The sequence below is a fragment of the Paramisgurnus dabryanus genome, chromosome 6 (assembly GCF_030506205.2).
Source record: "Paramisgurnus dabryanus chromosome 6, PD_genome_1.1, whole genome shotgun sequence".
Lineage (NCBI taxonomy): Eukaryota > Metazoa > Chordata > Actinopteri > Cypriniformes > Cobitidae > Paramisgurnus > Paramisgurnus dabryanus.
Window position 1 is genome coordinate 2,282,558 of NC_133342.1, and position 22,843 is coordinate 2,305,400.

At 37.0% G+C, this 22,843-nt stretch overlaps 1 protein-coding gene across 1 annotated transcript in view; it reads left to right on the forward strand.

The window, feature by feature from the left end:
- The window catches only part of LOC135744195 (neuropilin-1a-like), a 36,022-nt gene that overhangs the window by 6,402 nt on the left and 6,777 nt on the right, over positions 1-22,843 (forward strand). The window contains exons 3-12 of the mRNA XM_065262177.2: positions 4,283-4,464; positions 4,547-4,774; positions 5,004-5,171; positions 7,783-7,946; positions 13,931-14,086; positions 17,764-17,908; positions 18,287-18,618; positions 19,672-19,816; positions 19,953-20,123; positions 20,568-20,612. Coding sequence (XP_065118249.1) covers positions 4,283-4,464; positions 4,547-4,774; positions 5,004-5,171; positions 7,783-7,946; positions 13,931-14,086; positions 17,764-17,908; positions 18,287-18,618; positions 19,672-19,816; positions 19,953-20,123; positions 20,568-20,612 — 1,736 coding nt within the window. The remainder of the gene's footprint in view (positions 1-4,282; positions 4,465-4,546; positions 4,775-5,003; positions 5,172-7,782; positions 7,947-13,930; positions 14,087-17,763; positions 17,909-18,286; positions 18,619-19,671; positions 19,817-19,952; positions 20,124-20,567; positions 20,613-22,843) is intronic.

A 22,843-nucleotide genomic window follows, 5' to 3' on the forward strand; every position in this document is an offset into this window, starting at 1 on the left:
TGCTTGCTAATGCACGGATTTGAACAAACCCCTTTTTAAAAGTTTGTGCTACAGCTATAGATCAATCAAATTATGCTTTATGAGAGTTTGACATTATTTGTATAAGTAAGAGGATTTTTACTCACTATATGATAGAAGAAAGGGATGAACGTTGGTCAAGAAATAAATAAAATGGTCAAAAAATGCAGTACTCTTTAAAAAGGTCCTAATATGTACCATTTCGGTACCAGTATGTACCTCTAAGGTACTATAATGAACTACGAAGATTTTACTTTTTGAAGGGGTACTACCCCGGTGACAGCTCGGGACCATTTTAATCATTTGTGTATCTTATGTAGACTTTTGGCTACCAACTGTGGCGGCTTGTGACTGCTTTTCCGAGGTGTGCAAATTCAAAATATGTGTTCGGAGTGTCATGTATGTTGCTCTTGTTTTCAAAATATGTGTTTGTTGCGTCATGTGAACCATGTGCATCACGTGTTTTGTCAAAATAAGTGCCTGCTGCACAAACGCGAGCGTCTCTTTTATCATAAATACTTTAGACGCATCGGCGGCAGGCACTTATTTTGACAAGACACTTGATGCGCCGAACACATATTTTGAAATTACGAACCACACACATGACGGGTTACATACATGTTGTGTCAAACTTCGCATCGTGCGCCCCTCGAAAAAAGAAGTCACCGGCCGCCACTGGCTACCAAAAAGCTACCATTAACTAACATCGCTCGAACTGATTTTTCCAAGTGGTTGATGTCCTCAGGGCAACATATTGTGTTGACCCAAGGACAACATTTTTCTAAATAAAACCTAAACCCACCAAACCCTTACCCTAACCATAACCAAACCCTAAAATCAATGGGACATGAAAAGTGAAAAACAATGGTCTAGAAACAGCTAATCCTGGTTGTAAGCTTAAACTTAAAACAAACTGTAAACTTATTTCTGAAATCTGATTGGTTGATTGAAATGTTGTCCCAGGGTCAACATAATGTTGCCCTGAGGACATCAACCACTTGGCAAAATCAGGAGAGCCCAAGAACACCCAAGCAACCACCTTGCCTCCACTTACATCTATGTAGCATAATGGCAGCGATATATGAACAAGCGAGCTAAAAATTCAGTCCTAACACCAACATTTACAGGAGTGTATTATTAGTCTGTCTGATGTAAAGCCTCTGTTGTCTGAAATCTGATTTGTTCTTTTCTATTTTTGTATCTCCGCGAGTAGAGCATCGTGCTAGGAAAGCTGAGGTTATTGGCTCAATTCCCAGACGATGCTTTGAATTGATAAAATTTATACTGTATGACCTAAAGTGGACTGTAAGTCGCGTTGGATAAAAGCATTCGGCAAATGCACGAACGTCTTTATAATTCCCTACGTCTCTTTCTTTAAACTATAATCAGACGCACGCTGTTATTCTCTCTCTCTTGTGGATACACTGACATTGGATCAAAGCAAATATGCAGAACTAAACATTTCTCTCCTGACAGTTTTTATTGTTAGTTTGTTTAACTCTCAGTAAGTCATAATATCAGCATCTTTCACATCCTTGTTCTCTGTGTACGTGTGTTACTCAATAGAAAAATAGTTTTGACACACATACATTTTGTTTCTGAGTTTCTCTAGAAAGTGGATAGATCTGTTGTCAGCACTAGACTTTCTTAGATTATTTCCATCAAAAACATGCAGAAACTGAAAAGCACCTCTGTTATCAACTCAATGATGCTGATTTTTCCAGTTTATCACATTAAAAGAATGAATGAATTGACATTTGTTATTTACTTTCTATAAATCTGCAACTCATGCTTAAAGAATATTGATTTCGGTTTTCCTGTGGGTCCAAAAGTAAAGCATGGCGCTAGACATCTTATAAATTTACATGAATGCATTTTCATTTTCAGTAACCTAGTGCATTCAAGTAATACATTTAATAGCATGCATGTTACATGTGGATCAAACCTATGCCCTTTGCATTCCTAACACAATGCTGTATCCGTATTAAACCCTACAAGAAACCATTTGCTGTATGCATAGAAAATGCATAAATAAAATCTTCCTATGGTTTGTGATCCATTGATTAAAATATAAACATCAGGGTGTAGTTTGAGTCCAGTGAACATGAGCGATCTATCAGGAGGTAAGAAAGCACGCTTCTGCTCCCACAAGGGTCAGATCGTGGTGAGAGGGCAGAGGTCACATTGACCATCAGTGTATTTGGTTACAGCAGAGCACAAGAGCGTAAATGTACTCACAGGGGTCCTGTGTGTAAAACCAGTGTCAGGTCAGCAGGAAATGCCTCATGTTTTTGGTTTTTGTATGATCTGTTGGTGTTGATGGATTGAGTCAAACCAAATGACTCATACGAAAGTTATTGTAAGGCAATAAAATGAGGTTTCACAGTGTTGTAACATTTGCTCTAATGGCTGTATAATGCTTTATCCACACACACACACACACACACACACACACACACACACACACACACACACACACACACACATATATATACACTACCGGTCAAATGTTTTAAAACACTCCTTCATTTTCACAAATGTAACTGTGAATTATGTTGTGGCTAAAAGCATCCAAAATAAATAAAAACTCTGTTATATTTTATCATCTGAAGTGCAGCCACCCTTTACCTAGAAATTGCAAAACCATGTCATTGAATTGAATTTTAAAGACTATTGAGTTCACACTTAATCTGGGCTCTTATTTGCTGCTTTTTCTTCAATATTCAGTCTAGTATTTTTTTGCATAATATACGAGTTTGTGATGTGTGTAAATATTATGTATATTTAAACACTCACACATACATACATACATACATACATACATACATACATACATACATACATACATACATACATACATACATACATACATATATATATATATATATATATATATATATATATATTTAAGAAATGTTTTATTTATATATAGTTTTTTATTTATATATAATATACAATAAATAAAAATATAAATAAGTATATATACACATGTAAATGTTTCTTAAATACATACATAAATGTATGTGTATTTATATATACATAATAGTTACACACAGCTCAAACTCATTTGTTATGCAAAAAATTACTTTTATTTTGTATGAGATTAATCTAGATTAATCTATGCCCAGCTCTAATATAAATATAAATATATATATGAACTATGAAGAGTTTGGTTCCAAAACGAGATAACTTATAATACATTTTTTGATAAAACATGTTTGTTATTATGTTATTATTATGTTTTTATTGTGTTTTATTGTGTAATTTAGCTGTATATGTTTTAGTTATGAAGGCTTACATTAAAACAAACCTAAAATGTATGTATTTAAAAAAACTTATATATATATATATATATATATATATATATATATATATATATATATATATATATATATATATATATATATATATATATATATATATATATATGAATTTAGTTTTTTAAATACATACATTTCGATTTATATATAAATGTTTCTTAAATACATAAATGCATGTGTGTGTGTATTTATTACATACAAAATAATTACACACAGTGCACACACATATATTATGCAAAAATAAACCTTTATTTTGAATGTGATGTAAACTATACATATATACTGTAAATAAAACATTTGCAATAATACCATAAGATGTACATTAACATTATTCATAAAAAACTATAAAATAATTGTCTATAGGATTTTATTTATAGTTATTAAACCCATAAACCCAGTGGCGGCTCGTGACTGCTCATTGAGGGGTGCAAATTCATAATATTAAAAATTTCAAAATCGGAGTGTCATGTGTGTTGCTTGTGTTTTCAAAATATGTGTTTGTTGAGTCATGTGAACCATGTGCATCATGTGCTTTGTCAAAATAAGTGCCTGCTACACACGCGTCAAAACTGTTTATGATAAAAGAGACGCTCACGTTCACAAAATACATGCAAGACACTAACTTAAAAATAAACTCTGATTACGCATAAGATTATGCGAGGATCAACCAAACGCGAGCGTCCCTTTTATCATAAACCCTTTAGACCCGTCTGCAGCAGGCACTGCTAGGATAGGATCACTCGGCGCGCAGAACACATATTTTGAAATTACGAACCACAAACATGACGGGTTACATACATGTTGTGACAAACTTCGCATCGTTCGCCTCGAAAAAAGAAGTCACCGACCACCACTGCATAAACTTAAGTACCATAAACAGTCTTTGAACCAAACATGCAATTCTGACTTTAACACTGTATGTGTGTGTGTGTGTATGTGTGTAGGTATGATTTTGTACAGGTGTTTGATGGTGCAGATGAGCAGGCTTTCTCTCCTGGGAGGTACTGCGGCAAAATCGCTCCATCTCCAATCATCTCTAGTGGAAACGCTCTGCTCATTAAATTCACCTCTGACTATGAAAGCGCAGGTGCTGGATTCAGCATTCGCTACGAGATACACCGTACAGGTACCGGTAAACACACACAGTCACTTACTCTTGACATAATCACACTAAATACCATCATACCATAATTTTACTTTTTGAGCAGGTACTGAATGTTCCAGAAATTTCACGGCACCACATGGAGTAATCCAAACCCCTGGTTACCCTGAGAAGTACCCGAACAATCTCGAGTGTACCTTCATCGTCTTCGCACCCAAGATGGCAGAGATCGTCCTGGACTTCCAGAGCTTCAGTATGGAACCGGACACAACTGCACCTGCTGGGGCTGTCTGCAGATTTGACTATCTGGAGATTTGGGACGGATATCCAACAGGTAATGATATAAAGGGTGATAAGAGCAATAACTAAATTACACACAACAGGAAGATCTGTAGAAAAGTCTCAATAGCAAGGCACACACATTTTTTATAAAGTTTATTATTATTTACAAAAACTATTACTCTGATTGTTCTGCTTGTGTAGAGAATTTTGCTACTTAGTTGAATATATGTAGTATTTTGAACACATTTGTATATCTTTGTCTCTCTCTCTCTCTCTCTCAGTCGGTCCTCATATTGGTCGGTACTGTGGCTCTAGGCACCCGGGCCATATTATCTCCTACACGGGCGTTCTCTCTCTTAGTATCCACACAGATAACGCCATTGCCAAGGAAGGATTTTCAGCCTACTACAGCATCCGAAGCAGCCCGGAGCCATCCCAGCAGCACGATGGTTAGATTATTGTCTCATATCCTACGTTTTCTTACATATCCTACATTAAAGGTGCAGTGTGTAACTTTTAGAAAGATCTCTTGACACAAATGCAATATAATATACAAAACTATATTATCAGTGATTTATAAAGACCTTACAAAATGAACCGTTATGTTTTTATTACCTTAGAATGAGTTGTTTTTATCTACATACACCGTGGGTCCCCTTACATGGAAGTTGCCATTTTGTGACGCCATGTTTCTACAACCGCCCTTAGTGGACAAATTTTCTTTACTAAGTTGTCTCCGATGATGAAATGTTTGTCCTGTGGTGGCTACCATAGCTTTTCCATGCATTTCGGTGAACCATTGGTTGCAATTCGCAAAATCACCACTAGATGCGGCTAAAATTTACACACTGCACCTTTAATGCCCATTTTATACAATTATGTATCTTTTTACAAGGTGTTATATGAGTTTCAGGTGTGCCCAGAATGTGTTTGTGAAGTTTTAGCTCAAAATAACCCCACAGCTTTTTTGTTATAACATCCAAAATGCCACCATTTGGGTTGGAGCAAAATGCTCTTTTCATGTGTGTACCTTTAAATGCAAATGAGCTACAACTTCTCACTTCCTTACAAACAGACCATGAGCGCTTTGGGTTAAAAGTAGATGTGATTCCTGTCTATAATGTGCTAAAAACACATTTAGAAAAGCTTTTGGGTAAAATTAACCGGTCAGTCAGTGGCCATGGGTGGGGCTTTATCAATGTGATATCACATTAACAAGAGAATAAAAAGCATGTCTAATGAGGCTGCTTTGGTTTAATGGGGATAAAAACGAAAGAGTGGGTGCATTTTTTCATTGTAGGGTTATTGGGTCTCATTCACTAATAATTGCGTACGTATTTATACGCACACTTGAACTTCTCACGTAAACTTTCCACCTAATTCACAGCACGTGCGTACGCACATGATTTTGTTCTTAAGCTTGTTCTCACGTTAGTGAATTTGGAGTGTTCTACATGAGCGGTCACGTGCACGAGGTTGGTAATTTCCGCTTTGCTTTGCATTTTTTATTTGGGAGGTTTTGCTGTTGCTGGAGGAAGCCAGTGCTGTCCACCGACCGGAGTAACATTAAAGACGTATTGGATGCGTTAACAAATATGAGATTTAATTAATATGACAGAGACGCGCATCTGTATCTAAAATAAAACAGACATGAGATCAAGTGATTGACGTTTGGACTTCTCATTACATTTACATGATGTTAACATTAGGCATTAAGCAGACGCTTTCATATAGAGATTAAAAAAGTGAGGAAGGAAAGCGTGAAGATTTGTCTTTGCCTGCATCTTCATTATATGTTTAGAAAAAATAAGTAGGCTATAATAATGTATAATATAATGTATATAATAATAATATAGATCATATATAATAATATATAATACAGAAAATATTATAATATCAAATATAATAATGTACATTTTATATATCAACATAATTATAAACATTATAATAATAGCCTAGTATTTGATTATAATGTACGTGATTACAGGGGATTTTATTTTTGCGTACATTTAGAAGACATTTTAATACGAACGTTTTTTTGGAATCATGATTTGTTTGTAAAAACATCCGTATGCACATCTCATGCACAAATTTGTGCATACGCATGCTTAGTGAATGAGACCCATTGTGTTCACACACGGCCAACACACATTTCTGTCCAAACACCTTGTAAAATGGATTTTGCGTAATATGTGCCCTTTAAGTCTGCATATTATGCTTGTCAGGGTTTCTGGCACTTAGATCAGTCATAAATTACTTTGTAACATTACATTGGCAACCTCTCTCTATTATGCTCCATTGTACCTTTGTAAATGACTTCTTTTATAACTGGCTATCCAATCTTTGCATTTAAAATAACAAGGCTTATGCATTGCAGATTTGTTGTTGGTTCCAATATAGGACAGCCATTGATGTGTAAATGTGGGTGGCCATGTTAATGCGTTGATGATTGGGACAGTATGTCTACACAATACATCAAACGCTTTTATCGTAAAGTATCAAGAGAATGTTTCGTTTTTGAAGCAACAATACGTTTAATAAATCCAACGGCAAAGATGACAACGGGTGTAAACTCTGCGGACGTTTCTGCCGTCTCAGCTCGGCTTGTCCAGGGCTTTTATTAAACTCATCTATCAAGTTTTCAGAGAGACGCTAACTGAGACTGTTAGCAATAATGTGGCAATAATGCGTTTGATGGTACCGAATGAAAACCAAAAATCCTTTGAGACCCGAACCAAGTTTAGCCTGACTACACAAAACTCTGTTCAGCTGTGTAATAAAGTGAAGTGAGGTTGTCAGCTTATAATTCATCTTTATTTCACTGTCACATGGGACAGTCGGTCACTTTATGGGTCAATTGTGGGCAGACATAAAAGACTCTTAACTTCCTGTTGAGAGACAGAGGAAATCTGACTCACACACACGCATGCACACATAACCTCATATAAAAGTGGCTTATCCAATCGAAACTATCAATTTTTCATATTTTTGATTTTATGTTGACAGTTTGCTGTTTATTTTTCTCTAAATACTCAATACATGTCTCTTGTGTGTGTGTAGGTGAATGTATGTCTCCTTTAGGGATGGCAAGTGGTGAGATCACAGATGACAGAATCACTGCATCCTCGCAGTATAATCCCAGCTGGTCTCCGCTGCGCTCCAGACTTCAATACCCTGACAACGGATGGACGCCATCAGAGGACTCGGCTAGGGAATGGATACAGGTACACGGACATGTGTTTTTCTCCATCATGAGGACTTTCCATTCACTTCTATTGTTTCTATACCGAGCTAATGATCATTTCTATCCCATTACACTACCCAGTACTAAGATTTTAATTAAATTGTTACTCTGTTTATTGACCTCACGTGGATCATCGCCTGCTCCCCACAAATGTGATTTCAGGTTTACTATCCTTGTGGGAACATTCGATCTCAACAATGTAGGCAGAAAGCAGACACACGGTTTAGGATTTTACAAGGAAGCACGGTTTTATTTTAATAGTGAAGGCATGATCTTACATGCATAATAGACTCAATGTTCTTTATTTACTCAGTATTTAAAAAGGGTAAAAGTTATGCTTGACAGTAAATGTAAGTGTGTACTTGATCTTGTGTTTGGCATTTAAGGTCCAATGATTTCAGCCAAATGTAATAAAAACATATACATGCATGCACACACACATTATATTAATGAGAACATCTTTTTTTAGCAATTATCAGGTTGCACTATTTTAATAGCGAGGGACCACTTTATAATATCCCCACAAATAAGTATTTTCATTAAAATCTTAGTAGTAGACAGTGTTACTGGAAAGAAAATATTATTAGCTCTCATTATAGAAACTATAAAAGTAGTACATTTATTATGTTTCACTTTCTTTGTGACCTTTTCAAAAATGTTACCAGTGGCGGCTGATGACTTCTATTTCAAGGGTGCACGATGCAGAGCTTGTCACTACATGTATTTAGTCCGTCATGTGTGTGGCTTGTCATGTCAAAATATGTGTTCGGTGCATCATCTAAACTTATGCACATCACATGTCATGTCAAAATAAGTGCCTGCTGCAGACGCTTCGAAGGGGTTTATGATAAAAAAAACATTCACGTTTGCCCGATTCTCACTTAATCTCATGCGTAAACAGTGTTTAGTGTTAAGTTAATGTCTTGCGAGTATTTTATGAACGTGAGCGTCTCTTTTATCATAAACACTTTTGACGCGTGTGCAGCAGGCACATATTTTGAAATGATGCATGATGCACATAGTTCACATAATGCAATACACACGTTTTGACATGATGAACAACACATATGACACTACGAACACATATTTTGAATTTGCGCCCCTCAGAAGAGAAATCACCGGCCACCACTGAATGTTACCCTCACAAGTATAGCCAAAACCGTACACAAACTCAGACACGCACTACTCATTGCACTCAAAAACATAAAAAAAACACATGTAGAGGGGTCGACAGGTTTGGCTTACTGTCTATAATGAAGAGGCTTAAATATGAAGACTCCCCCAGACACATATAAAATGTAACGGTGGATTTATGTAGGAGAATGGAGGAATTGTCAGTTCAAGTTAAGGTAAAAAAATGAATTCAAGAAAAATTAGCTTACCCCATGGGCAGATTTTTTTGCTTATTTTATGCACAAAATCACTTATTTTCTTGGGTCGTTTTGCTCATCAAGAAAAAGCATCTCATTTTAAGAATTTTTTGATATTTTTACTGAAAACAAGACAAAAATATTAATTTTTTTTTCTTGAAAATAATTTTTTGCAGTGTGTGCATTAGCTAACATGAACTAACAATGAGCAATATAGCATTTTCAGCGTTTATTAATCTTTGTTTATGTTAGTTAATACTGGGGGTACACTGATACACTTTAAAAAAAGTTAAAGTTGGATCTACTTAAACAAATTACTTCAATTATTAACACTTAAAAATGTTTAAATTGTTTTGTCAACCAAACTTTTTCACTTAAAGAGGGACATGAAACTGACTTTGTCCATGTTTAAGTGCTATAATTGGGTCCGCAATGCTTTTATTAATCTAGAAAATGTGAAAAAGAACAACTCAGTAACTTAGTTTTGGTAAACCATTCTCTGCAAGCGTGTAAATTGAAATTTGGCTCCCCTTGTGATGTCAGAAGGGGATAATACTGCCCCTTAATGTGCACTATCCAACCACGGCACTGCCATTTAGTGCAGAGATCAACTTATTTGCATTTTAAAGGACACACCCAAAAACGGCACATTTTTGCTCACACCTGCAAAGTGGCAGTTTAAACATGTTATAATAAATGATCTGTGGGGTATTTTAAGCTAAAACTTCACATACACACTCTGGGGACACCAAAGATTTATTTTACATCTTAAAAAAAGTACTGTAAAATGTCCCCTTTAAAGTAAAAAAAAAACATAAGATAAAAAATCTTTTAAAAATGACTTAAATTGGTAACATCTAAAAAAATTTACATTTCTAACTTGAGGAATATACGTAAAAAAGTGCTGGGAAAAAGATTTTTTTTAGGTTAACCAAACTTTTACTTTTTACAGTGTATACCGGCCTATAATCGGTAAAGACAGTTAAAAGCAATTTTTCTCACAATTGGACAATGGCAGAACAGCCGATGATCAGGGCAGATTGGAATCAATGGGGTGGAAAAACACATCCGAACTCATGATGTGTGATTAATTTGAATTGTGAAACAAAGTGGCAGTTTGTATGGTCTGCACTCCTAGGATTTCACAGCATAATAATTTGAAATGAAGTAAAAAGCACAACTATCGGAAGATGTCATTCTAAGAATTTAATATTGCTGCATCCCTAGTAAATATAATTGTTCATTGTTAACAGTTACAACTCTTGATATTAAAATGTATTATAAAATGCTAAAAAAAAAAACATGAACTTAGTGGTGGCTGTTGACTTCTCTTCAGATGGGCGCGAATTCAAAATATGTGTTCAAAATGTCGTGTGAACCATGTGCCTCATGCTTCGTGTCAAAATACGTGCCTGCAGCAAATGCGTTGAAAGGGTTAATGATCGGGCATACGTGAGCATCTCTTTTATCATAAACCCCTTCGAAGCATCTGCAGCAGGCACGTATTTTGACATGATGCACATAAGTTTCCATGACGCGCCAAACACATATTTTGACATGATGAGCCACACACATGACGGACTAAATACATGTTGTGATGCCCTCGAAAAAGTCACCGGCTGCCTCTTGAACGAAAATTAATCAATGCTGTAGGAGTATTGTCCATAGCTAATTCATTAAAGGACAAGTTCGGTATTTTACACTTAAAGCCCTGTTTTCAGATTGTTTATGATGAAATAGAACGGTTTTGACTGAAATTTTGACATATGCGGCTGCCCCGAGAATTTTTGGGTGTTTGTGTTTCACCTCCTACCTTTACAATGGGTTTAATGGTGCACTGGAACAATCCTTCCTAAAATGCATTAAACTTTCATTTACAAAGACGTGAAACTCACCGAGTGGTCAGGGGTGTTCACTGATATGCTCACACAAAAATCGCTCCAAAAGACGCAATCCAACAGGTTTTATCGTATTTTTTCCAACTCCATTGACTTGTATTAGATGTGCTGTGAGGTACGGTATTACTCCGCGCCGGGAACTTTGTTTCTATTCTTGCAATTGGCAATGGCGGATTAGCGCCACCACCTTGGCTGGAGTGTCTATTATTCAAGCTCTAAGCGGAAGAATATACAGGTGTGAGGCGTTTGGAAAAATAGGTCCACAAGTTAACAACGAATGCTAAAACAGCTGTTGGAAAGCATCTTTTGCAGCGATTTTTGTGTGAGCATATCAGTGAACACCCCTGACCACTCGGTGAGTTTCACGTCTTTGTAAACGAAAGTTTAATGCATTTTAGAAAGGATTGTTCCAGTGCACCATTAAACCCATTGTAGAGGTGTCAGGGGAAACACAAACACGCGAAAAATCTCAGGGCAGCCGCATATGTCGAAATTTCAGTCAAAACCGTTCTATTTCACCATAAACAATCTGAAAACAGGGCTTTAAGTGTAAAATACCGAACTTGTCCTTTAACAAATGTTGACCAATACAACTTTATTGTAAAGTGTTTTGGTAATCCTCATTTTCAGTTTAGGCTCTTACAGAGTGCAAGAGAGAGAGAGAATCACATTTTTGCTCTTTAGATGGTATCACTGTGATTTTGTTAACTAAGGGCTGTTGAATAAACAGCTATTATAGACATGTTCAGATTGGATATCAAAGCAAAGTTTTGGCAATCTGCAATAGCACTTTATTTTTCTGGACACACACAGACAAATATACAGGGTACACTAGAGGAAACGGCTTGCGTGGGTCTTTGTTCTCACAATGGATTTGATTGACATGTTGTCATTCTCACGGCAGTGAATGCAGGAAGGGTTTCCTCTATGAATGAGGACATTTATGTAGCAGCCGTAGACGGGGCTGACGCTGACACTACGCCTGCATTTCTTAAGACAGACACACATCTGGAAAACACATTTCATTCTGACATACAAAGAGAGAGAGAGAGGTCATTCCTCTACAGATGAACAAAACCTTCCAGTGCAGATTACAAGCAGGGAACTATTTAAAATAAATTTTGGCTAGTGTGTTTATGGATTTATCGAAATATATTCACCACCTGTGTCTGAAATGCACTTATGTGTTTTAAACAAGACATAATGTCCTATTAGTAGACTTTGATTTTTCATTCTCAGGATTTTACAAATAGAGGCATTTGTACAGAGTTTGTTCTGGCACATCTCAACCTGTTTTCCAGTTACTGAAGATATGTTTGCATCTCATCCAGTTGGCTTCATCAGTTGTAGTGGTGGAAATTCCCCAGCATTATAGTTATAGTTCACCCAAAAGCATTATAAGTTGCTTCCTTTTGTCATCTTTGCTTAAAACAAAAAGATGTTGTTCAGTAGATCATATCAGTTCGGCCCATTTTGGCTTTTTGCATCCTTTGAATGCTTGATTCTGACAAATCATTTTTATGTCACTTTTTGTTGCAACTGTTCACCAGCTGCCTTGACCTTTTATTCATGTTTTGAGTGACAAGATGGTGGACAATGACAGAATGTACATTTTTAGGCGGTTTATCCCTTTAACCACTTTCCTACCCATGGTAAAACCAACGGATTGCTGACGGTCTGTTGCACAGCTGATGTGTGAACTGTCACGGTTAAGATGACACATTGAAGCTTGCTGGCAAATGATGTCACAGCCTTGGTCAGGGATGGCCTCTCTTCTCACAAACCATCTGTCTGTCCTGTCCAAATCCTTCACGTTTCTGTCTCCGAACAAGTGATCCTTGTCCTCGGGCGGTTCTGATTCTGTTTGGTCTTGGCCCCAGCGTGAGAATCGTCTTTGAACAGCAAAGCAACATTGGGGTCGGCTAAAAGTGCCGTCTTCCTCTTTCCTTATTCTTCTTCCTTTTCCTGCTAACGTCTCTTTTTCTCGCCCACCCACCAATATCCTGTTTTTAACTAAAATGTGCCAATGCGATACTTGCATTTAATTGTCTTGGCTCCGGCCTGCCATTGTTTCCTTGTTAAAGGTCATTAACACTTGTTGAGCTTATTAACAGTGGCCGGCTTTAGTTGGCAGCTCGTCTGCTTTAGATTCGACACAATATTGAAAAGCCATTAACCCTGATAATATTTGCTTGTACAGTGAAGGAGAAAAGAGGAAGTGAGAGAGAGATAGCATGGAACCCTTGTGCCAGAAATGCTTGGATTGCACCAGAATCTCTCAATAGTCTATTTAAGCACACTTCTGTTGCGTCAGTCGAGTTAATTTGTCTCAAACACTTGAGACAGAGAGAATAAGTTACATATTAGATTTACTGCAGGCATTGTTCCAGCCAACGTGATTTGTCAATATTTCTGGATCTGTGACCGGACAATCTGGCATTCGTGTTTTTATGAAATGTGCTGGAGAAGTTTGATTTGTTCAGTTTAGTTGTTCGTAGTCTGAACACAAAAAACTTGTCCTGAGCCAAAACAACTCTCAAATCTGATTTTAAGATCAGTTAGAATGTGATGTTTGTGTAAAATTATACACATTTTAACTCTCTCATGCCTTATAGGATTTAGTGGTATTCACTATGTAGTGAAGAATGGATGGGTACACACTATAACAGCTCTTCTGTCTCCTCTTTCCGTCTCAGGTGGATTTGGGGTTCCTGCGGTATGTGACGGCCATAGGAACACAAGGTGCCATATCGAAAGAAACTAAAAAAGCTTATTTTGTCAAAACGTACAAGATAAGTGTGAGCTCAAATGCAGAGGACTGGATCATAATCAAAGATAAAACCAAACAGATGGTGAGTCTTTTATTTGATTTTAATATTGTTTTTATAGATATTACAGGTTTCATTTTCCTGGTATTATATTATATTACATTTTTCTGCCATTGCTTTTGTCTTTATTTCTATGAATAAATGATTATTGTCATTGTATGCACATGGTAGTGCAAAACAACAAGGGGTTAGCAGCTCTTCAAGACGTCTAAATATAACAATACAAACAGTATACACAATATACACATTTACAACAGTTGTGCAGGAATAGTATAATGTTATAAAGTGAGATAGTACCTTGTAACAGCATGAGTATTGCATATTTGTGTAATGTTTCCAGACTATTATCGCATAAATTGTATAAAATGTTCTTAAATCTGGTTGTGTGTGAGTATATGGCTTTATAATGCATGCGTGACTATAACTCGCCTTGCTGCCATTATGTATGTGTATATTTATGTTTTATGTATTGCTGTTTTGAAAGTACTTTAACTTATTCCCTGCCAGCCTTTTTTTGAAAAGTTGCCGCCAGCATTTTCTTAAAAAGTTTCACAAAATGCCTTCCAGGAAAATTTTCTTCTAAAAATATATAAACATACAAATATATAAAATGAAAGAACAGACCCTCTGCTCTCAAACAAACAAACAAACAGGAAAAAAACATTTCATCCTATATAAACTCATAGGGCCCTTTTTAACCATCTAAGCCAGGGGTGTCAAACTCAAGGCCCGCGGGCCAAATCCGGCCCGCCCCCTCATTTCATCTGGCCCGCGAGAGTTTACAAATTATGTTAATTATGTGGCCCGCGAGAGTTTAAAGATTATTTTATTGTTATTATAATTTTTTTTGCAGGTTATTTCCTACATTTATTTTTTTAGCAGCCATCAAAACTAATTTTTGTCCCGCCAAAGTCTTTTTGTAATGTAATTACAGTGATAATGTTGATGATTGCATGAGAAAGAACGAGCAGTGCCCAGCACGCGCACACTACTAGAGTGGGCGTGTCTGCATGCGAACGCTGCAGCCTCCAGAGGTCGCATTTCCAGGCTGCATACGTCATCAAGAGTGTCTTGTTTCAGAATATTAACAGTTATAAAGTTAAATATTATTCTTTGTTTATAGTAAATAGTTGTAATATGCATATGACTTGCGAATGTAATGGTCAGTTAACAAATAAACCAGGCTTGATGACGCTGCCTATGCGACCTCCGCATATGGAAACGGACAGTATCTGCTCGTTCTTTCTCTCCCTCTCTCGCGCACGCTCACGCGGATCCAGCAAGAAAATGTTTTCCGTCTCGTGTACAGAAATGTTTCGCGATGTCCAGCTGTTTACAACGCGTCTATTCCCGCTAAATACGCGAACTAATGACTCATCTGAACTGATTACTTTTAATAAACAATTGAAACTATTCATCTGTAGCCTACAACACTGAACTCATGAGACGTCAGTCAATCAGACACTCAAAGCCAGGTAAAAAAATCACAGCTTTTTTGTAAAGAGGGCAAGAAATGACAAGTGAGAGTGTCTAAAAAATTCATATTGTGGTGGAGTTTGTAAAACTCTTTATTAGTATCTTATAATGCCTCTCGTTTTCTGACCTGCAAAATGAAGGATAACAGAACATTTTGAGTGTACTGTACTCACATACAACATGTGTTTTTGTCACCACAATTATTTTTAAAATAATCTGTAGAATAGCTGTACTCTATACACTTTTTCTTTATTTGCCTGGGCTTCTACTTTCAAAGCTAGGTATTAATTGAGTTATTAACAAAACCAATAGTAAGCAAATGCAGAGAAATTATGCAATGTACAGTAATAAAAGAGTTGATACATTCATACAGTCGTTAAAAAAAAACCGGCCCTTTGAGATTAACCGTAATGCTGATGTGGCCCGGGATGAAATTGAGTTTGACACCCCTGATCTAAGCGCATGGTTTAAAGTCTTAATGGGCGTGTCCGAATCTACTTTTGGTAATTTAACGATGGGAAAAATGGTTTGTGCGCCGAACACACGGCCGATAAGGGTTGTTCCTATTCTCCTAATGAGTAATGTGTGTGTTTTGCGCGTAATGTGCAATAAACCAATGAGAGTCTTATTTCTCATCCCCTTTAAAAGCCAGTTGCGCTTGCACTATGTCTAATCCCTATTTAGATGACGGACTTTGTTAACTGAAAAACTAAGCGGAAGAAGAAGACCTCTAGTTTAAGAATAATGTTAAATAATTGTGTTTTCATTTGTATTGAAATTGATATTTTTTGGATTAAAACCTTTAAAAAAACAAAGTAAAATAGCAGGCTTTTAATTGCTGTAAATATATGGATATCCAACATCATCAAAAAATTATTTACAAGTTTGTAAGAAAAGGTTTGTACTGTAAAAATACTTTATTTGTAACAAACAGGAGATAACGAATTTACAAACGTGCGGAGAGCCATTTCAACACTTGGACAGTTTTTTTAAAGCTTTACTTAAAAATGTTTCTCATCTCGCCATATCCACAGGTACAGAGTCATCATATACAATAAATCCATTGGGTAGCATTTAAAAAAACATTTTAAAATAGATGCAATATTTGCATTTGTTTAAAGCAAAACTTTGAATTACTTACCTTGCTACAGGTGAAGCCGCTCTTTAAGCCTTCTAACGTCTCATAATCGGTCCTCATTTATGTCCAAGAGACTCTTTAATCCTTTAAAGTTTGGTTCTGCTGCGCATCCATGCGTGATAAGCAAACGTCCCGTCCCGTATTACGAACGCGCTCATTAAAGGTGCTCTAAGCGAATTGAAGCGTTTTAGACCATAAAACATTTTTTGTTACATACCGGAAACATCTCCTCACTATCTGCTTGCTGCCTGTCCGCTGATCAAACTGTAAAAAAACGCGATCTCTGTAGACAGCCCAGGCTTCACAAACGGCAATATCAACAAATGGCCAAACCTAGCATCACAAAACAAAACAAAGTATTCCAGCCAATAAACGACAAAAAGGATTTGGGGGTGGGGGTTGGGCGCGTTCATGAAAGCACGGAAGGGAGGGGGAGGGGGAGGAGTTAGCTACGCTCTGTCTGTTTGAAAACAGTTCAAACATCAACAGGAAGTGACGTCGCACATTATTCGCTTAGAGCGCCTTTAAATAACAAAAGCAATATTGCGGCAATTGTGGCGTAGTCTATTTTTGTTGCATCAAAATAGCAACGCACCAACAATGCACCTGAACACACCTCGTTTTCAGGCCAGAGCGCCCATGGGTGAAAAATTGGGCACAAATTAATTTGCTATTTGAATAACATGGCGCTTAACATGAAAATGATCATTGCGCCGGGTTGAAACCAGCAAAAGACACTTGCTTCGCGCATTGCGCTGCATTGCGCTGCATTGCGCCGAGTCTATGATAGGGCCCTTAAACTCTTAAATATGGGCAAAAAGTTGAAATAATTGCATTTTTTTGTGAAGGCATTTTGTTAGAGATCAGATTCAAAACGATTATCAAAACATACACGGAGTGTAAAATTAATAAATATTTTTTTTTTATTTTATAAAATCCATCAAGTCGATAGTCGCGGTATTACATATAATCATAAAAACTGATAATAACATGCAAATGTTTTCTCTTAATTGACGAGATAACTCGTCAATGGCGGAGAAAGAGTTAAAATTGAAAAAAGTCTTATTTTGTAATATTTCTCTCTCAGGTGTTCCAGGGAAATCAAAATCCCACGGATGAGGCAATAGCCCTGCTGCCCAAACCCACCCTCACACGTTACGTACGGATTCGACCTTTGACCTGGGAACAGGGCATCTGTATGCGTTTTGAGGTGTATGGCTGTAAAATATCAGGTATCACGTCATGCGCACGTACAAGAAGTCTTCATGTGATAATATTAACCAGTACAAGTCCCAGCTGCTTTTCTAGGATTTCCAGTGCTGAGTAATTCCTTTTTTGTGTCCAGTCTTGTGTGTCTGTGTGTTTGGTTTTACTTGGCTTCAGGTTTGAATATTAAGACATTCTTATGTTTAAGTGATTCTTATTAGTTGGAAAGCTTACAAATAGTTTTAGTGTTAGTTTTGGGAGATGGAAAACACAAAACGATGGTAATAACAAACGTATCTCTCTCTCTCTCTCTCTCTCTCTCTCTCTCTCTCTCTCTCTCTCTCTCTCTCTCTCTCTCTCTCTCTCTCTCTCTCTCTCTCTCTCTCTCTCTCTCTCTCTCTCAGATGCTCCATGCTCCAGTATGTTGGGGATGGTTTCGGGTCAGATTTCTGACTCTCAAATCTCCGTGTGGCCGACAGCAGAGAGGGGCTGGCTTCCCGAACAGGCCCGGCTGCTGACCGGACGTACGGGCTGGGTGGTTGCTCATCCGCAGGTTCTTGGGAAGAACCAATCACTGGAGCTGGATCTGGGAGCCCAGCGGATGGTAACGGGTCTCATCATGCAGGGAGGGAAATACAGAGACGTGAATATTTTCATCAAACGCTTCAGAGTCATGTATAGCACTAATGGAACTGACTGGACTTATATACAGGAGGAGAACAGCAACAAAGTGAAGGTGAGAGAGATTCGGGAGACATTTGCATAAGGTCCCAGTATTTCCAGGCTAAAGTCTCCTAATCTAATGATGAGATTTGGAGCATGAAAGTTTGATTTCAATCATTGATTTTAATTTGACATGGCCTTACTGAGTTACTATTAAAGATATCAAGGTTATATTTTCACAGAACGGTCTTTACCTTATGTAGGATGAGTTTATCCAGTAAATTGCAAAAAGACTGGGTCACATGAATTAATATCAATCAATAGCTGTAACATAGAGGCAAATAAAATGTACTTAAAGGAACACGTCCAGATTTTGGGAATTTAGCTTATTCACCGTGTCCCCCAGAGTTAGATAAGTCCATACATACCTTTCTCATCTCCGTGCGTGCCGTAACTCTGTCTGACGCAGCCCCCGCTAGCTTAGCTTAGCACAAAGTCTGGAAGTGAATGGCTCCAGCTAGCAAACTGCTCCCAATAAGTGTCAAAATAACGCGAACATTTTCCTATTTATATGTTGTGATTTCTATAGTCACACCATGTACAAATAACAAGGTGATATGAGACACAGCAATCTTTTAACAGTATATACTGGGAACTATATTCTCAGAAGACGAAGCACTGCTACATGGGCGGAGTGATTTGCTCGCAGCACCCGAGAAGCCCCTGGTGAGGAGCAGAGAGTTCACTCCGCCCATGTAGCAGTGCTTCGTCTTCTGAGAATATAGTTCCCAGTATGTAAACTGTTAAAAGATGGCTGTGTCTCATATCACCTTGTTATTTGTACACGATGTGACTATACAAGTCACAACACATAAATAGGAAAATGTTCGCGTTATTTTGTCACTTATTGGGAGCAGTTTTGCTAGCTGGAGCCATTCACTTCCAGACTTTGTGCTAAGCTAAGCTAGCAGGGGCTGCGTCAGACAGAGTTACAGCACGCACGGAGATGAGAAAGGTATGAATGAACTTATCTAACTCTGGGGGATACCGTGAATAAGCTAAATTCCCAAAATCTGAGCAGATTCCTTTAAAATTTCTCATTTGCACCATTTTCACTGCTGTGTAGGTGTTTATGGGTAACTTGAACCATGATACCCCAGAAGTGCGTACATTTGATCCAGTGATCATGCGATTCCTGCGTGTCTATCCTGAACGGGGCACAACTGAAGGCATGGGGTTAAGACTGGAGGTTCTGGGGTGTGACCTTTATGGTGAGTGACAGCCAAACCGACCAATGAAAGAGTTTTAGGAAACATCAGTTCAAAGTAAAAAAATACAAGATTTATTCTGAACCCCTGAACTCTTTATTTATTCTTATACCTTCTTATCGGTCATATCTCTCTCCAGAGCCCACAACACCTTTCCCCATCACAACCACTATGGAAACCACCGCAGCTCCAGTGACGAGTGTCTCATCGAATATTCTAACAACTAGCTTCCTTCCAACAACAACCATGGAGAATTGTGATGATGACGTCAACTGCCATAGCAATACAGAGATAGACTACAATCCAGCAGGTGACATACACACCCACAACCTTGTTTTAACATATCTTCCCATTGACTTTCCTACTTTTATATTAGCTACTTAGTGGTGTTGTAAAGTGGTTAGTAACCAGTGGCGGCTGGTGACTGCTCTTCCGAGGGGGTCGTCCCTAGAATATGGGTGATTTTAGATTTCACAAACATCCACACAGAAAACCAGACACAGAATGTGACCCAAAAGGTTACAAACACAAACACCCACACAGTGAAACGGACACCATCTATGACCTAGCAGTTTACACACAGCCCCACACACAAAGATATATGACTGATCAGATTACGTGTTTAGGGATGTAACTACAGCACAACAGAGTTAAAGAACATGTAAATTACAAAATTCTTGCTGGGATTTTGCAAAGTGTCCCACACAAGTCTGTGTTTAGTAAACCTTCATCAACTTTCTGTACTTTTCAACAGAGACTGCAGTGGCCGAGCCATTTCTGGAGATAGAGTCAGTACCTGGTGAGACGCTAAGCTATACACCCAGATAAACACACTTTGACACATGCTTGTCTCTCTGATGAAGTTATTTAGTTTTTGTGAACCGGCCAAAAACTAAAACCTTAAAGGTGCCATGTCACAAGACTTTTTTAAGATGTCAAATAAATCTTTGGGGTCCCCAAAGTACGTATGTGAAGTTGTAGCTCAAAATACCCCACAGATAATTGATTATAACATGTTAAAATTTCCACTTTGTAGGTGTGAGCAAAAATGTGCCGTTTTGGGTGTGTCCTTTAATATGCAAATGAGCTGATGAGATATAAATACTGATCACAATGATGGTGGTTTGTTGAAATTGAAATTCAGTTTGCTGCCAATGATTTTCTCTCTCTTTCTCTCTGCATTAAGTGGCAGTGCTGTGGTTGGATAGTGCAGATTAAGGGGCGGTATTATTAAGTTCCCTTATTTTTTCACATGCTTGCAGAGGATGGTTTACCAAAACTAAGTTACTGGGTTGATCTTTTTCACATTTTCTAGGTTGATAGAAGCACTGGGGACCAAATTAAGACTCCTTGGAAAAAGTCAAATTTTCATACTATGGGACCTTTAAATTGTGGCTGAGGCATAATCTTTATTAGTGTGCATTATTGCCATAACAAAACATACCTGGTTTTATAGATCTGTGTAAAGTTAAAGATGTTTAAAATAAATTAAAAAGCAGTAAACAAGTTATATTCATAATAGTACTATAAAATATCAATATAAATATCTTCACCTTATTTTCCCTGTCATGACCTTGTAAAGCGGCTTCTGAAATGAGAAAAAAGGTAGAACGAGACATCATTTCATCCAACAAGAACTGTTTGGTTCGTTGTAAGTTGGGTCATGTTTCTAATTGATAATCCCTGATATCTTTTTCTGGGCCCTGTCCTTGCGCCATTCCTCATGACTGGAGCGTTTTTGATTAAAGATTATGAGGGCACATTCTTTTTTTTTTTCAAATAATAAAGCTCATAGATAAGTCATTTATACAAAATACCACAATACTCCTTAAAACTAGTTTTAATTTAAATGTCATGACGATTCTAACTAACAAGCACATGAAAGTACCTGCTGCCACCTAGTGATGATCATCAGAACTACAGGAAAATACCTGAACTACCAAAAAACTGGATCCCTCATTCAACAAAGCAAAATATGGACAAAAAGGAGCTTTTTAAAGTGAAGGCTTCAAAAACCCACCAGAGATCGAGGGAACAGGCTGTTGGCATTTTAGCAGAACTTTTAATCAACTTAAATTTCACTTAACCAGGGACTGAGCCTTCCCTGGAGTAACTTGAGGTTAAATGCCTTGTTCGGGGCACAATGCTAATGGGACACAGACAATTTCTAGTTCATGTTTCAGTTCCTTCCCTTGTGAAAATTCCTTCCCTTTAGTATACTTCTATAAAGTGTATTTATTACGCAAATAATATAATTTAAAAGAACACACGTACTGCTCAGTGTACTGACAAGCAATTAATGCTGGATTGTGTAACTTTTAGTAGGATCTCTCGACAGAAATGCAATATAATATAACTATATTTAACTACATAGTGTTTGAATTAAGGGGGGCTGGGGTGATCCCATGCTTCCTATAAGAATTGAGGGACCCCCTATAAAGCACAAAACATTTTATTTAATTTAATTTATTATCAGTGGTGTATAAAGACCTTACAGAAAGAACTATTATTTTTATTAACTGTATTGAAATTAAGTTTTATGTATTATATTTTACTTGTGCTTTAGTTAATACAGGGTTTCCCAAACTGGGGTTCGTGAACTGATAAAAACAATTTGATAATATTTGTGAAATAAATAAATAATTTTAAAATGAAAAATCTAAATAAAACATATTTTATTTGTTTAATCTGAATGTCAAGTGACCATTACACAACACTATATCGGAAGCTCATGCAAAATGGACAGATATATGTTATCAATACAAAATATTACTAGATGAAGGCCCAATAACAGTTAATAATCATCATAACTATGTAACTGCACTACTGATAAAAACTTTAAAACAAATGAAAAATAAATGTTTTTGAAGTTAAACATGCAAATGCTATTAAAAGAAAATAATTTAAGTGATGGGGATTCAGCTAAAGAACAAAATAATTTAAGATGCACGTTTAAGTTAAACTTAATCAGATATTATTAAAGTGCATTTTTAAGTATACTTAATTGTGTTAAGAGATAAAGTCATTAAA